We start from the raw sequence: 14,184 nt of genomic DNA on the forward strand, positions 1-14,184 counted from the left end.
ACTGTCTCAAAAAACTAAAACAGGATGATGTCTTGATTAAGTATTTGTGTACGTATGTTGAACATTTCACCTGTCAGTGAAAACACAGAAAATGTTTCCTTTGTTTGATAAAGATGCAAGTAAATGAACAAATTCAGATTTTAGATTTGAATTCATTTTGAGAAAGTGTCTTATTCGGACTGGACATTACAGAGACTTGTATGTTTGTAGATGATCAGACAAGTACGGTGAAAGGACAATTCACTCATTTAGTCGGCAGAGGATTTATATAGTTGTCAAATTAAATGGTTTAAATTTGTGGGGAACTGTAGTTCTGATAAGAACCTACTGTATGTTATAAACATAAATACTAAATGTAACATCAAATATTTTACTTTATGACATCAACAGGGACGGTTAAGCCAGTTGTGTGACCATCTGAAGACATGGATGGTCACCGAGTGGTAAACAAGACTAAACAGACTGAGCTTTACAGATGGAATAAGAGGTTTCATAAATGGAAAGATTACACAGCTGACCTATAGGGACAGAAATGGACTGACAGGACATAAATAGATTTGTTTAAATTACTATTACAGAATATATCAAGAATCACTAATAATAGGCGTATGATTACTGTGAATATAAACAGTTAATCACACAACTACACAAACTCGGCCTACTCCTAAACCAGTGAGTGTGGCTCTGTAGCAGGTGGGACAGCAGATGAAATGACAGGTTGAAGGTTTATGAATTATAAAACCCACACAACTGTGCCTCGCTACTTTCAGAGTGCCAAAGCTTGTCCACTGCTGTATTCTCTCTGTGGGAATGACATCAATGATGTAAGTTAACATCAAGAAGACCCAGATCCTCTATCAACCTCCAACCAAAACAGCCACTCACTCAGTGGACATCCCCCTCCGTGGAAAATGTTTGACCATTTTCTCCACCACTGCAGCCTTCTCTCCTCCAACGCTGACATCGACCATGAGGTCAGTCATCGTATGAGTGTGCAAACGCTAGACTCTGGAAGAGAATTTGAAGATCGAGACCTAAAGGCCCAAACTGTGAGTCTACCGAGCCGTCATCCTCCCCACGGAGGCAGCTGAGGCATGGACTAACTACAGCAGGCATTTGAGAGGCCTGGAACAACAACACCAAAGATCCTTACGAAGGATATTGAGGATCCACTGGGAGGCACAGAAGAACCGACATCAGTGTTTCGGGGGAAGCTAACACAAACAGTATTGCCACCACACTAATGGAGCGGCCACATCATCTGCATGCCCAACACATGTCTCCCTAAATAAATCCTGTATTCCCAGCTAAAGGAAGGCCAGTGAGCCCCCGCCGGACACACGTTAAGGACAACATCAAGGCCAAAAATTCCACTTCACATTGGACAACTGGGAGAACATTCCACTGTTTTTTGTTTCTTGAAAATGCAAATACAGTAAAGGTACAGGAATATTGGGAATACATTTTAATAGATAATCTAAGTAGAACAATCAGATAATATTGCTGAGGGTTCTTTGAATGCAAAATGCTCCTATACTGGCTTTGTTCTCCTCTTTCCTCCTCTTATTCATATAAATGGCCATCATTTTTCAACTTGAAATAATCCAAAAATATCCAACGTATTTAACAAGACAAAGCAGTCACAATGTAATTAACTCAATTAATCAAGAAAACTGAATTCCTATTCAGTTGAGGAGCTGTGGCTAAGGGGCAGCAGCTCTCTGGTGCCCCCTGCTGCCAAAGTGCTTCCTCTTTTCCATCAAAATACTCTGCACTTTGAACTGAAATGTTACTTTGCAGTGTCACAGTAAAATAGGCCAACATAGGGTGGGTTTAAAATGTGATAAATTCAAAATGTTGTAAGTACTTGAATAAAATCTGAAGGCTAATGTTTACACTTTAGTTTGATGTGCTGACATCATACACAGCAGGCCTGTTGGTCCAAACATAAAAATATAAAGATAAAACCATCAGCACTTTCATGTTCACATTATTAATAGACCATATTGTGTTTCAGTCTTTATGTCACTTTTTCTAAAAGTTTAAATGGTAAATATTTATGTAGCACTTTTCTAGCCTTGATGGCCACTCAAAGCTGCTTTACACTACAGTTTTGCCATTCACTCCATATTTATACAGCACATCTATGGGTGGCCACCAGGAGCAACGTGGGGTCAAGTGTCTTGCCTAAGGACACATCGGCACACAGACTCGTGGAGCCAGGAATCGAACCAAGAACCTTGAGCTGGAAGACAACTCAGTCTACCACTGAGCCTCGTGTCAGAGGCACTGAATGGAATCTGGAAGTTGGAGAACAAATCTTATATCATACTTTGACTGTAACCAGTAAATATCTAACTGTAACCATAATCTCATTACAATTCATATCTTACATGTAACCTCAATAATTACTCAGAAATGACGAGGGGGCTTTATAGACAATGCATTCCCTAGCCGGTTACCCTAACCTTACCCTAAAACCAGGTCTTAACCCCCAAAAGCCCTGAAAAGATGTGAGGACCAGCCACAATTTCCTCACTTTCCCAAAAAGTCCTCAATCCCTATGGTGTATACACGTTTATACACTTTCTTTAGTCATTTAGTCCTCACAAAGCTACACCTACTGTGCAAGAACACACAATAACACACATAATGAGAATTCCTCAACAACTTTACAAATTTTGTATTTTGTGGAATGATTTGTAGTCTGTTATTTATATAAGGGTAACGAAAATAAGAAACAGATTTGACTTTAAGATCAACATTGACTTAATAACCTGTTAGACAAGAACCAAGTCCAATAATCATGTGTGGCCACTGCTATAGCTTGGCCTTGATTATTTGATCAAAAATACCTATTATTTTTATGGTGTTTCTAAACAAAAAAAAATCATCTGAATTATGTGGTGCTTACATTTACATATCAAACAGTAACCTTTTTCATTTATTTTGAAAACATACAAATTGATGGCACACAACCAGCTACACTGTAGTTGGGATTTGCTCACCAACGTGCAATAAAAGCACAGCAAAGACACACGGAGTGCATTTGTGCAACTGATTCTGCTCAGCTCTGCAGCACAGGCTGATAAATTCATCACTAAACCTCGATGTTGTGCTCGTCCAGTGAAGCCACATCATGTCCGGCCTGTTCGCTCTGCAGCAGGTAACGCGGCGTCAACTCTTGACTCACAATCTCGATCCAGTAGCCGTCAGGGTCCTGAATAAAAGCCAGGCCTTTAACTTTACCTGAGAGAAACACATACAGATACAGAACATATATATATATATATATATATATATATATATATATATATATATATATATATATACTATATGAATGAAACATGTTAAAGCTGTAGTGCATAAGTCTGTTAGAATCTAAAGTCTGCTACATTAAAGCATCAAATACTGTGCTGATTAAGCCCCCACAACTCTCTACATGTTTGTAAGTATAGCTGCATTTCCCATAGTGCGCACAGGAAGTGATTTGTTTACGTCAAGACATGATGGAGGCAAAGCAGAAGCACAACAGCAACACACTGTAGCGCTCGTAAGAAGCGGATTCTTCAGCTGGGTTGTGTTTAATGTTTGATGGGATTGACACAGGTGTAGGGATTATGACAATTCACATACTGTAGACCAGAAAAGAGCCATTTTTGTCCCCTCTCCATCCAAATAAAATGAAAATAATATCACATATAAATTATATTATACAGATGTTTGTAAAAGAATAATAGTTTGTTGCATTTATGAAATTTAAGAACTACAAAAAGAAAACTGACATTGCATTGCTATTTATAACCAATCTTTTATAAAAGGGAGAAAAAATTAAACATAGAGTGATGTAGACCGAGTCCTTTCATTGTTTGTGGAAAATGAATGAAACTAGAAATAAATAAAGCTATATTTGGATTTTATGTAGTTGCCTGGCGTACAGTTAGTATGTGGATAGAAAGATGGACAGGACTCCAAATGGCCCTCCTCATATTACAAACACAATTTTTGTTGGGTTTGGGTTAGTTTTCAATATGACATTTGATGTGACTCATCATCTTGACCTCTAAATAAGAGGGATTCACTTTGAAAAATACAAAGCTACAAGGAGCCACTGCAGAGGATCTGAAGCCATGTCGATGCCCCTGCAGTGTATCGGGGGGAGGGGTTTCCCACAAGTGTTCACACCAAGAATAGAACAGCGGTTGTCAGACAGTAATCTGAAGAGAAACCTTATATTCACTGACATTTCACATCGTCGCCGTCGTCTGGCTTCTTGACAAACGTGACCCCTTGCTCTTCGAACAGTTTACAGGCGGCGGAGACGTCGGGAACAGAGATTCCAATATGTCCTGTCAAACGTTGGTTAATAAACAGACGCTGTTAACTTGTCAGTCAACAGGACAGTTATACTATAGTACACAGTAACAGATAAACATGGACAGTTCATTTGTACCGGTGAAGAATGTGGAAACACTAAAGCTTGGCAGTCGTCCGCTTTTACTTCATCATTCACATTTACACAACCATTCACTTCGTCACCAGGGCTCCCTTGGATACCCTCCCTTCCCTTCACTCTCACACATTTACAAAACTCCATCTTATCGTCGGTCATTACTCAATATCCACAGCATCAGTCGTGCTCTTGGTTCCAGCAGCTTTACTAACTTACTCATCCCTAAAAGTCTGCACTATTTTTGATCATTTCAGCTTGACTGGAATCATCCGCAACAGACACCAAGACTCACTTCATTCATTCCAATCTCTTCTTTTAAAAACATAGAGAGGTGACTGTTGCACCTGCATGTTTTTTTCACTTCAAACATGTGGTTGATGTATCCCCCTTTTCGTTGTTTGTCTGCCCTGTTTCTATGTTGCCTCTTGGCCAGGTCGTCGTTGTCAATAAGAATTGGTTCTCAACCGACTTACCTGCTTAAATAAAGGTCAAATAAGAAAATAAAAATAAATAAAACACATTCAGAAGGCAGCTCGGTGACTTTGACCACCAAATCCTAAAGTGTTCATCCTTCAGTTCAAATGAGCAATTTTACCAAAATCCAAAAAGAATTACAACAACAGGACAGATGGACAAAGTCTGTGAGGAAAAAAAAAAGAAGTATTTCTGGTGCTAAACATGAGATCTTACCAAAGCCTTGTGGGTCACTGTTTCCATGGTGATAAGACTGACACTCGTCAGACTCTGAGCCCCAGTTACTGATGATGGGAAAAGAGAGGACAGTAAATAATACAAACAATGAAGATGTAAACATGTTTGATAACTCATACGACCTCCGCCTCTTCCTCCCTTCTGTCTGTGTTTAAACAACATGTAAATTATATGTAAAAATACAAAAAAAATGTAAATTAGAATGTGAGAATCCTTATTTGGCTCATCCAGCAAACTCTTGCTTCCTCTTCTACACCTGGATGCTGATTGAAGCAGATCCAGATCCAGTCTCATCATGCCAGTTGCTGGTTCCAGGTTTTTGATTGACTAAAGCAAATCATTTAATTTAATTTTTTTGATTTGCTTCCCTTCCCCTCAGGGTCATGACAATTGATGAAAAATGCATAAAAAGATGAACACATTTAAATAATCTGCAGCAATAACTACAAATGTAAGTAAGTCTGTTAGTCTGTTATTTATTCATTCTTCATTTTCATCATTTATACACATCTGGACACATTAGCAGTGATAAAATTGTTTCTAAGATGCAGACGTGCATGATTCTGCATCAACGCGTGTTGTGTTGTGTTTTTCAATTTCATTTGTAAAGAAACGTTAAAATAAAAAATGGGGAATTCATAATTACCTTATTGATTTAAAAGTAACCATGTGCATTAATATAGAAAATGAAAGATGCCATGTATTGTGATTTATAATAATTATATTTACAGAGCACTTTTCAGACATAAAATGCAGCTTAAAACATGTAGAAAATATAATCTAAAATCAAATAAAAGGGCAAATGTAAAAAACTTATTTTAAAAGCCTCAAATGTATTGGCAGAAGAAGGACTACATTAAAAAGCAGACCTGGATGTTGTTGCTGGGTAATGACGTATTAAATCCAAGATGTAAGAAGGCACTTCTTCTAGAGCTTCTAGGAATCGATTCTAAAAGGAAAATCAAAGATCCAATTGAACCTTCATAGCTGGAGATGCACAACATTATAACACCTACTGTGTCAGCTCGATAGTGGCTCTCCTGGAAAAGGTCCACGCCGTCTTCTCCTCCACGTCTGTAGGAATATCGTATTTGTCCTCAAAGCCCAAGAAGAAGAGAGAGAAATGCATGGAAGGGAAGTCAAACTTCTGCAGCAGCCTGTGAGAATTTACACAGCAGAGAGAAAACATCGCTCAAGTCACCAAGGCCAGCTTAATGGACAAGAAAATCAACAAACACAAACAGATTAGAGTAACACATGTAATAAGCAGTGAAGATAGATTTTCTGGTCAGAAGTGTAAAAGATTTCATGCATTTTAACAAAAGTGAGAATGGTGATGTTCGGATGTTAAATAAAAAAAATTACATAGAAACACGGGAGAGGGAATCTTGGTTTATATGATCTTCTGGAATGAAAACCAAGAAAAACACTGTTTCAGTGACGACAATACTATTATTTGGAGGAAAATACGAATGCATCAGCTTATCCCACGAGAGAGGAGGCCCCTCTAAAAGAAGGGGGGGTATAAAACTTTCACAGGCGTCCGTGAGATTTAGCGTATCAGAGATATCAGTCACCAAGTTCAGTTTCTGAATAAGAAACTGTCTCAACAAGTCCTTCACACACAGACAAGCACACACAGAGATAGAAACAGGTCAAAAGTGCAAAAGTGTACAACAGTTATGCCATACTCACGTCATGCCGAGGATTCTGGTGTAGAAATCCAGGGATTTCACTGGATCTTTAACCCTCAACATAGTCTGCTGCATCATAAAATCCTACACATACAGTATATAACATGTTTTAATTCAGTGTGCACTAGTGCTCTTAATCCAACACAAAAATTACACTATTTTTGTTTCATACACATTCTTATTTCATATGTTGCAGACACAGGTCATTCCATGAGTAGTGGATTAAGCAAACTGTCGTGTTGTTACTCGTAGGATTCTGAACTCCTGTGAAATTTGCGAATTTGGTTGGTGGCATGTTGACGTTGTCCTCGGGTCACGGACATCATGGAATGTGATTTACACAACTGAGACCTGAAACTAGCGAGTGAGATCATTAAGTCCCCAGGGAAAGGTTTAAGTTGACAAATTTTTCAATAGGGTTGAGGTTTTTTTGCCAGCAGAGTCACCCCCCCCTGTTGACTATTCAACATGTTTTTATTTCCTGGTTGGTTTCAGGAGGAAACCTGCAGACTACTTCCATGTCTTATAAACTGTGTATGATGAAAGCACTGTGACTTTGAATGTTGCTGTTGCTGATATTTTGTAGTTTGCATTCAAACTTCTGTGTGTGTGTGCGTTTGCGTTTCACAGATGAACATTATCTCTGTGGTTAGAGCTTCTTCCCCTTCCCCATGTCCTTCCTCCAACTAACGCGTCCATAGAAACGCCTAGAAAACCCATGTGGTATTATAACGCATCCATACATTTATGTACATCCATGCTTTTATTGTTTGTCCATCCATCTCATTGTCAAATTCATAACTTCTGAATACAGAGATGCAAAACTTCAGAGCCAGTGATGACATGAAACACACACACACCGTCCAAAACAAAACACATTCACAGTGTGTAAAAGCCTTATTCATGAAGTTTAACAGCAGTGATCCTACAGCAAATACAAGTGAAGCAGATGCAAAGGAGATACTATTGTTTTATAACAATAGTATCAGAGGCTGCAGTTTCTAAACAATACAACATTGACTAGTGTCACTGTGTGTGCGTGTGTCCACAATGATCCACAATAATCTTAAAAAAACAGAGTTGAATCAGCTGATTGAGATCACCTGTGTGCCTGCATACACACAAGCCTTTAATTGAGAAAACTCTTTTCTATAGTCACACAACTGATCTTACCTTAGTCATTGGATCTCCATCTTTACAAGCTGCAGCCGCAGCATCGTCTGACAGACCTTTGTCGACCATTTTCACTGACACAGTCAGTCATAGAGGACCAGTCCAGTCCCCACGTCCACTCTCACCCACAGGCGCGTTCACGGTGCAAGTCTGTGAGGGAGTGTGAAATCATCAAATGTCAGATGGCCCTCTAGCGGCTATGTTGAGTACTTCACGGTCGCGGTATTCTGGGAATTACCCCACAGGGTCACAAACTGTCACTGAGTGTCTGGTTTGGTCAGTAGGTGTCCGTCAAGTGAAGAAAAGTGCAACTTTTTGAAAAAAACAGACATGGAAATAATAGTATTCATGATGATAGTTAAAACAATTTCAAAATAAAAGTGTTTGTTCTGATATGGAACGATAAATAGAACAGTATAAACGTATTTATGGTGGAAAATCAATCTATTATTAAAACAATAACTTTATTTTAACTGACTGGCCGCATGAAATTGATTGGGGGCTACATTGACTCATAACTTCATTATTTATGAGTAAGGCGACATTCTGACATACCAATTTTTTTGTTATAATGTACAGTGTCATCAATCATGTTAAATATAAAAGAATAAACATTACATTCAATCAGAAATATTATATATGTGAAGGAGTGTGTGATATGTCTTACCGTTTCCATGGAAATCCTCAAAGAAATGATTTGCAGGACAGACCCGCTCACTGCCACATACAGGTTATTTGGTACTTTTGACAAATGCAGATCTTCAGTAGGGAAAGAGCAACAGACACTGCGATCACATCTTAGATTGTTTTAAGCAAAAGTACATATTAAAATGATGTTTTCATCTCTAAGCCACACATGGCATCAGCTGCTCCCTAAAAATCAAATAAAAGAAGACATAATGATGAAGCTCAGTGTCTGCAGAGCATTAAAGTAAGTCTATGTAAATGGAGACCAAACATCTCAGTTCTCACTGCTGCATCTTCATATTAAAAGCATCAACCTGACCAATCAACATGTCTTCATTTTGAATTAAGTCACAGGAAATGCAGTGTCAGTAAATTCACCAGCTGGTTCCCAGGATGTTCTGGGAACATTCACTGAAGGTTCCCCCCTAGGTTCTCCTGTGGTTGATATGGAAATTTAACCTAACGTTAGTTTTTGGTTGCACATTTGGATTGCGGAACATTACTTTGTCATAACCTTCATACCATCTTTTGAGGACTTTTTAACATTTTAAACCAGTAAATATATATATGCTGGTTTAAAATGTTATAAGGTCCCTGTCACCACTGCTTTTCTTGCTCCTACGGTTTTCTCTTTTTTTTCATTTCAGGTGATCTTTATAAAACTGGTTCTAGTTAAAAGCTCACACTAGTTTGTCACAGGTCACACACAATTCTCTTAAATGTTTTCCATTTAAAGACGTGTTTGCATTTAGACTAGGTTTAATTAAACACACTTTGGAAACAATATGAAACTATGATGAGCATTCAAATTAATGTGTGGCCCTTCACACTTCATCCACGTGTAGCTCTCAACCAAAAGAAATGACAGATCCATTTCATGTGATCGGTGACGCTCCCATTTATTGCACAGTAACACCACTTTTCTTCTGAATACATGCAAACTGATGGCAGATAAACAGCTACACTACGTAATTGTAATTCATAAAAATAACTAATTTATTTGCTTAGGAACTTGCAATATTCGTCCAGCCCATGCAAAGGCACACTGATTGCCATTGTGCAACCTTTGCTGCTTCATTTCTCCCTAAACTCTCAAGCACAGGATACTAAATTCAACACTCTGCTCTGCTCTCCTAATGAAGCCACAGCAGGTCTGGACTGTTCACAATGCAGCAGGCAGCACGTTGTCATTTCTTTACGAGGTAATGGACACCATATTGTTCGGACTCAGGATCTCGATCCAGTAGCCATCAGGGTCTTGAATAAAAGCCAAACCTTTCATCTTACCTGAGAAAAACACAGAGGAGGGAGGAGGATGGAAAACAAACATTAAATTCGGGTTTAAATTTAGGGGTGTTAACGTTAGTCGATTAACAGCCGCTCAGAATTTCTTAATCAATTAATCAGTCATTTTGAGTCATTTCTCTGGACCTCCCATGCTCTGTAATTGGCATTTATACCAGCAGAGACCACACATCGAACAAAACACTACTGTAAACAACAGAAGAAATCGAAGTGCAGGGAAACAAATGTGAGGTGTGAGGAAGGGGCCCCTGAGCTGCACCTTCCTGGTGCAAGTCTTTAAGGTCTTGTTAAGACTGCAGCCCAAAGCAGATTTGTAAGCATATTGGATTAGAATCTGATTTTCCTGACCAACTGTTCACATTATATATTGCAAGTGATCAGATCAGATCTTATCGACAGTCTAGTCTTCCACATGGATTTCTAAATTTACAGGCCACACCCTGGAAAAACAAGTAGTCTTAACAAAATAGACAACAGGAATCTGTGCCTGTTTCTGTTCCAAATGGTTATGTGGAGATTTTTAAACTACTTCCACTGTGACAATATTGTTTAACACGCCTCCAATTAACTTCCTTTGCTACGTCATTGTTAATGTTGTCGTTCGAGTTGCGCTGCAAGGGATGCAGAAGACACTTGGAAGTCCTATCCGAGCGACGAGACATTCAGATTGAAACCATTCTGTAAAAATCTGATCAAAATTGCATTTGAAACCACCACCGAATGTGGTTTGAATCAACTTTGGGGAAATCAGATCTCATGTGTTTTTTTAGCTGTCCAGACTGCCCAAAAAAATCAAACTAGATACAATCTGGTTACGCTTAAAAATCCAATTTGGGCTGCAGTCTAAACAATAGTTGACCACTTCTTTTCAAACGCAGTATGGAAAAATAAGTAAAAAAAAAGAAACCTTTTCGACAATAAACTCTCTTCTCTGAATGTAAATGACAGACTGGAGGAAAGCAAATCCACAACATTTCCCCAACACAAGCATTTTTTTCCCAAGCAAGAGTGTCATTGTTTTATAAATCTAATAATATTTGATAGCACTGTGCCAAATCATTATAGTCATTAGCATTTTTTTCCATCCTACCATCATCTGGCTTCTTGACAAACGTGACTCCTTGCTCTTCAAACAGTTTACAGGCGGCAGTGACGTCAGGGACAGCAATTCCTATGTGTCCTGTCAAAATGTCAGGTAAACAGCGACCGTGAATCCACATGACACTTCCACATTAGCAGAGTTTGCTTCAGTGCGATGTTACATTAACATGTAACTTCCTCACTGATGTGTTCTGCATGTCTTTTTCTAAAAAGTAAAACTGTTCGTTGGTCCATAATAGAGCATTTGAGACATAAACGATAACACATTTTACTCACTAAACCTCTGACATGCCTTCTTTTACCACATTTTGTATATGCAGCATCATTGGTGCTAAATCTGTGACTGTACAACAGGGAAGCAATCTTACCAAAGCCTCGAGGATCAGAGTTTCCATTGTGATAAGACTGACTCTCATCAGACTCGGAGCCCCAGTTACTGACACACAGGAAGAGAGAGGTGTCAGTTTAATCACTGAGGCAGCAGAAAAGCTATTTTCATATATTATACATATTTAACCATTGATACACTTAAGTGGAATCAGCAAAAAGTTAAATATATACATGTCATGTGTATTTTAGAAACAGGCTGTAGACCCCTACTGTGTCAGCTCAATAGTGGCTCTCCTAGAGAAGGTCCAGCCCGTCCTGTCCTTCACATCTGTAGGAATATCATTTTTGTCCTCATAGCCCAAGAAGAAGAGAGAGAAACGTAAAGGGGGGAAGTCGAATTTTTGCAGGAGCCTGTGAGAATTTGCACACCAAAGAGAGAACTACACTTGAGTCACCAAGTTCACTTCATGAATACGAAACTAAAATCTCAACAACCCACAACACAACTTACAAACTGTCAACAGTGTAAAGCCCTTAAACCGCACTGCAAATTATGTTGTTCCAATAACCAGTTAAGACTGATTTTGACTGCTCTGCCCTGAAGCCCACACACCAATACTCACGTCATGCCGAGGATTCTGGTGTAGAAATCCAGGGATTTTAACGGATCTTTGATCCGCAGCATTGTCTGTTGCATCTTGAAATCCTGAGACAAAAACAAAGAACAAGACACATAAAGAAGTAAAGTAAAGGATCTTTATTGCCATTTTACAACCCAAATTGCACAACGGAATTACTAGGTCAGATGAGAGCTGGAGCAACTGAGTGTGCTACTACTTCTAATCATGGTACCTTGCAAATCATATCACTTGTGGTTAGGGTAGAACATGTAGAAAGAGTTGGTAATGTTGTTAAAGTGATAATGATTGGGTGCACTTTGTCAGACACCTAAAAAACATCAGGAATGGGGAGAATAGCTCTGTTTGTGCTTTGCAGTGTTTGGGCTAAACACCTTTTGATTGGCCGACACTGTTGCTGGGTCAGTTAAGATTTGTCAACTTCTGAAGTACGTAATACGAACAAAGTGAACCAACAGACCCACATGTTCCATTCAAAGTGAATAAGAAGCATCTCAGTTGCCTCCTGCCTGTCACTGTGTTTACTTAGACACAGTTAGACAAAATAAACTTGAGTATTATGATAATGTTTGAACCAACAAATTTGACACTGTAAAAAATAAACAACCATGCCCAGATGCCTCGCTTTGGCAGTCTTCTATAAACAGCTTTTCAGAGACATCATTGAAATGTTGTCACACACACAGAGGAAGATATGAAAGAGACAGTGCCCAATATTCAGTTTTATACTTAAGTTACTTGGTAAGTTGTCTATTGTCTTGTCCAGAAAACAGCAGCAGAATCAGAAGCAGACATGTTTAGCCAGCCAGGGGTTTAGGGTGCACTTAATTTGCTTCGCGTTCATTTTCAATATTTAAATACCTCGTTGGTCATGATTAAATTACAATTATGCAACCCCACTGAACGTGCAAGTTTATTTTTAGTACTAGAATCCACCTCTGACACTTTTCATGGATGCTACTTGGCATCTTCAGCCATAGTCCAACTCGCTTTACTAGCACTGTGTGTATGTGTATAGCCCCACCTGCTTTTCGCCATTGTAGGATTGGAGTATGTTCTTCAGGTGTGACCGCGCCTAAATACCAACACTCTACAGAGAACTGGCTCATCTCACGTCATGTGCAGATCGATAAACTTCACCGATAACTTTTGATAGTTGCTTTTCACGCGAAGGCGCATCAGCTACAGTTGTAGAGTTACGCAGCTAGCTTACACCGACCTGTGATGTATATAATAAGTTGTTTTAAAATGCATATTTGAACTGATTATATCGTAAATATATACCACAAAAGTAGTCGATCGCGCTTTAGCACAACCGAGTCACAGGTTATAGTAAAGAAATAGTAAAGAAATAGTTAGCGATACTGTCCGATAATGGACGCACTGCTCCTTGACAGAGCAGTTGGGAGTCAACGGCCTGTCGGCTTTGGTTTGCGGTTTATGTTCGTGTGAGTTCAGTTCAGCATGTTAAGTCACACAAATGATATTACCTTGGTTATAGAATCTCCATCTTTACAAGCTGCTGCGGCGTCTTCGTCTGACAGACCTTTGTCGCTCATTTTTACTGACAGACGTCAAGAGTGGACTGAGTTGCTTGGCCGGACGGACTCAGCAGCTCTGAGTTCAAACAAGAAAGGTTTCCGGTGCCAGCTTTCAAAATAAAAGTCACAATGACTAAGATATACCGTATGATTTTTTACAATGTACCTACCCTTTCCATGTTTTATTTTGGAATAAACAAACAAGAGAACAGGAAGTCAAATGTACAAAATAGTAAAACTACATTAGACAAGTTCTCCATCTTGCGGAGCAGAGAGGTAATACATTTTTAAAAAGTGATAAAATGCCATTGAATTTTAACAAACAAACAAAAAAAAATACAAGCATTCTATGTCGCCTTTAACTTTTAAAGCTTACATTTTCTGTGCAATAGTTTGCTACAAAATAGTTGTATGGTGGAGCAGTATTTGATCAATTTCTCTCACAAATTTCCTTTTAAAAAATGTAAAAAAATTGCAAAGGATACATACAAGTTAAGTTGCACGCACAAGATACTGTTATCTTTATAGGTGTTGAAATCAGTTAGTTGACT

The 14,184-nt window shown here is 38.8% G+C and overlaps 2 protein-coding genes across 2 annotated transcripts; both read right to left on the bottom strand.

The window, feature by feature from the left end:
* Positions 1 to 2,904: 2,904 nt before the first annotated feature.
* Positions 2,905 to 8,351, bottom strand: LOC122760439 (lactoylglutathione lyase-like). Its single transcript, XM_044015544.1, has 6 exons — positions 8,032 to 8,351; positions 6,860 to 6,942; positions 6,181 to 6,321; positions 5,144 to 5,211; positions 4,245 to 4,349; positions 2,905 to 3,249 (listed from the first exon to the last, which is right to left on the bottom strand). The coding sequence occupies exons 1-6, from the start codon at positions 8,098 to 8,100 to the stop codon at positions 3,101 to 3,103; spliced, it is 615 nt and encodes a 204-aa protein (XP_043871479.1). The 5' UTR covers positions 8,101 to 8,351; the 3' UTR covers positions 2,905 to 3,100.
* A 1,245-nt stretch (positions 8,352 to 9,596) lies between these two features.
* Positions 9,597 to 13,736, bottom strand: LOC122760437 (lactoylglutathione lyase-like). Its single transcript, XM_044015542.1, has 6 exons — positions 13,583 to 13,736; positions 12,078 to 12,160; positions 11,725 to 11,865; positions 11,493 to 11,560; positions 11,114 to 11,203; positions 9,597 to 10,005 (listed from the first exon to the last, which is right to left on the bottom strand). The coding sequence occupies exons 1-6, from the start codon at positions 13,649 to 13,651 to the stop codon at positions 9,914 to 9,916; spliced, it is 543 nt and encodes a 180-aa protein (XP_043871477.1). The 5' UTR covers positions 13,652 to 13,736; the 3' UTR covers positions 9,597 to 9,913.
* Between the last annotated feature and the right edge of the window lie 448 nt (positions 13,737 to 14,184).

Source organism: Solea senegalensis, unplaced genomic scaffold, assembly GCF_019176455.1.
Source record: "Solea senegalensis isolate Sse05_10M unplaced genomic scaffold, IFAPA_SoseM_1 scf7180000013645, whole genome shotgun sequence".
Taxonomy (NCBI): Eukaryota; Metazoa; Chordata; class Actinopteri; order Pleuronectiformes; family Soleidae; genus Solea; species Solea senegalensis.

Coding starts and splice junctions, on each gene's coding strand:
- LOC122760439 (XM_044015544.1), bottom strand. CDS start 8,100: ATGGTCGACAAAGGTCTGTCAGACGATGCTGCGGCTGCAGCTTGTAAA. Junction 4,350..5,143: donor CAGTGACCCACAAGGCTTTG/GTAAGATCTCAT, acceptor AACGTTTGACAG/GACATATTGGAATCTCTGTT. Junction 3,250..4,244: donor CGACGGCGACGATGTGAAAT/GTCAGTGAATAT, acceptor TGTTTCTCTCAG/GTAAAGTTAAAGGCCTGGCT.
- LOC122760437 (XM_044015542.1), bottom strand. CDS start 13,651: ATGAGCGACAAAGGTCTGTCAGACGAAGACGCCGCAGCAGCTTGTAAA. Junction 11,561..11,724: donor GCCACTATTGAGCTGACACA/GTAGGGGTCTAC, acceptor CCTGTGTGTCAG/TAACTGGGGCTCCGAGTCTG. Junction 11,204..11,492: donor CTCTGATCCTCGAGGCTTTG/GTAAGATTGCTT, acceptor ACATTTTGACAG/GACACATAGGAATTGCTGTC.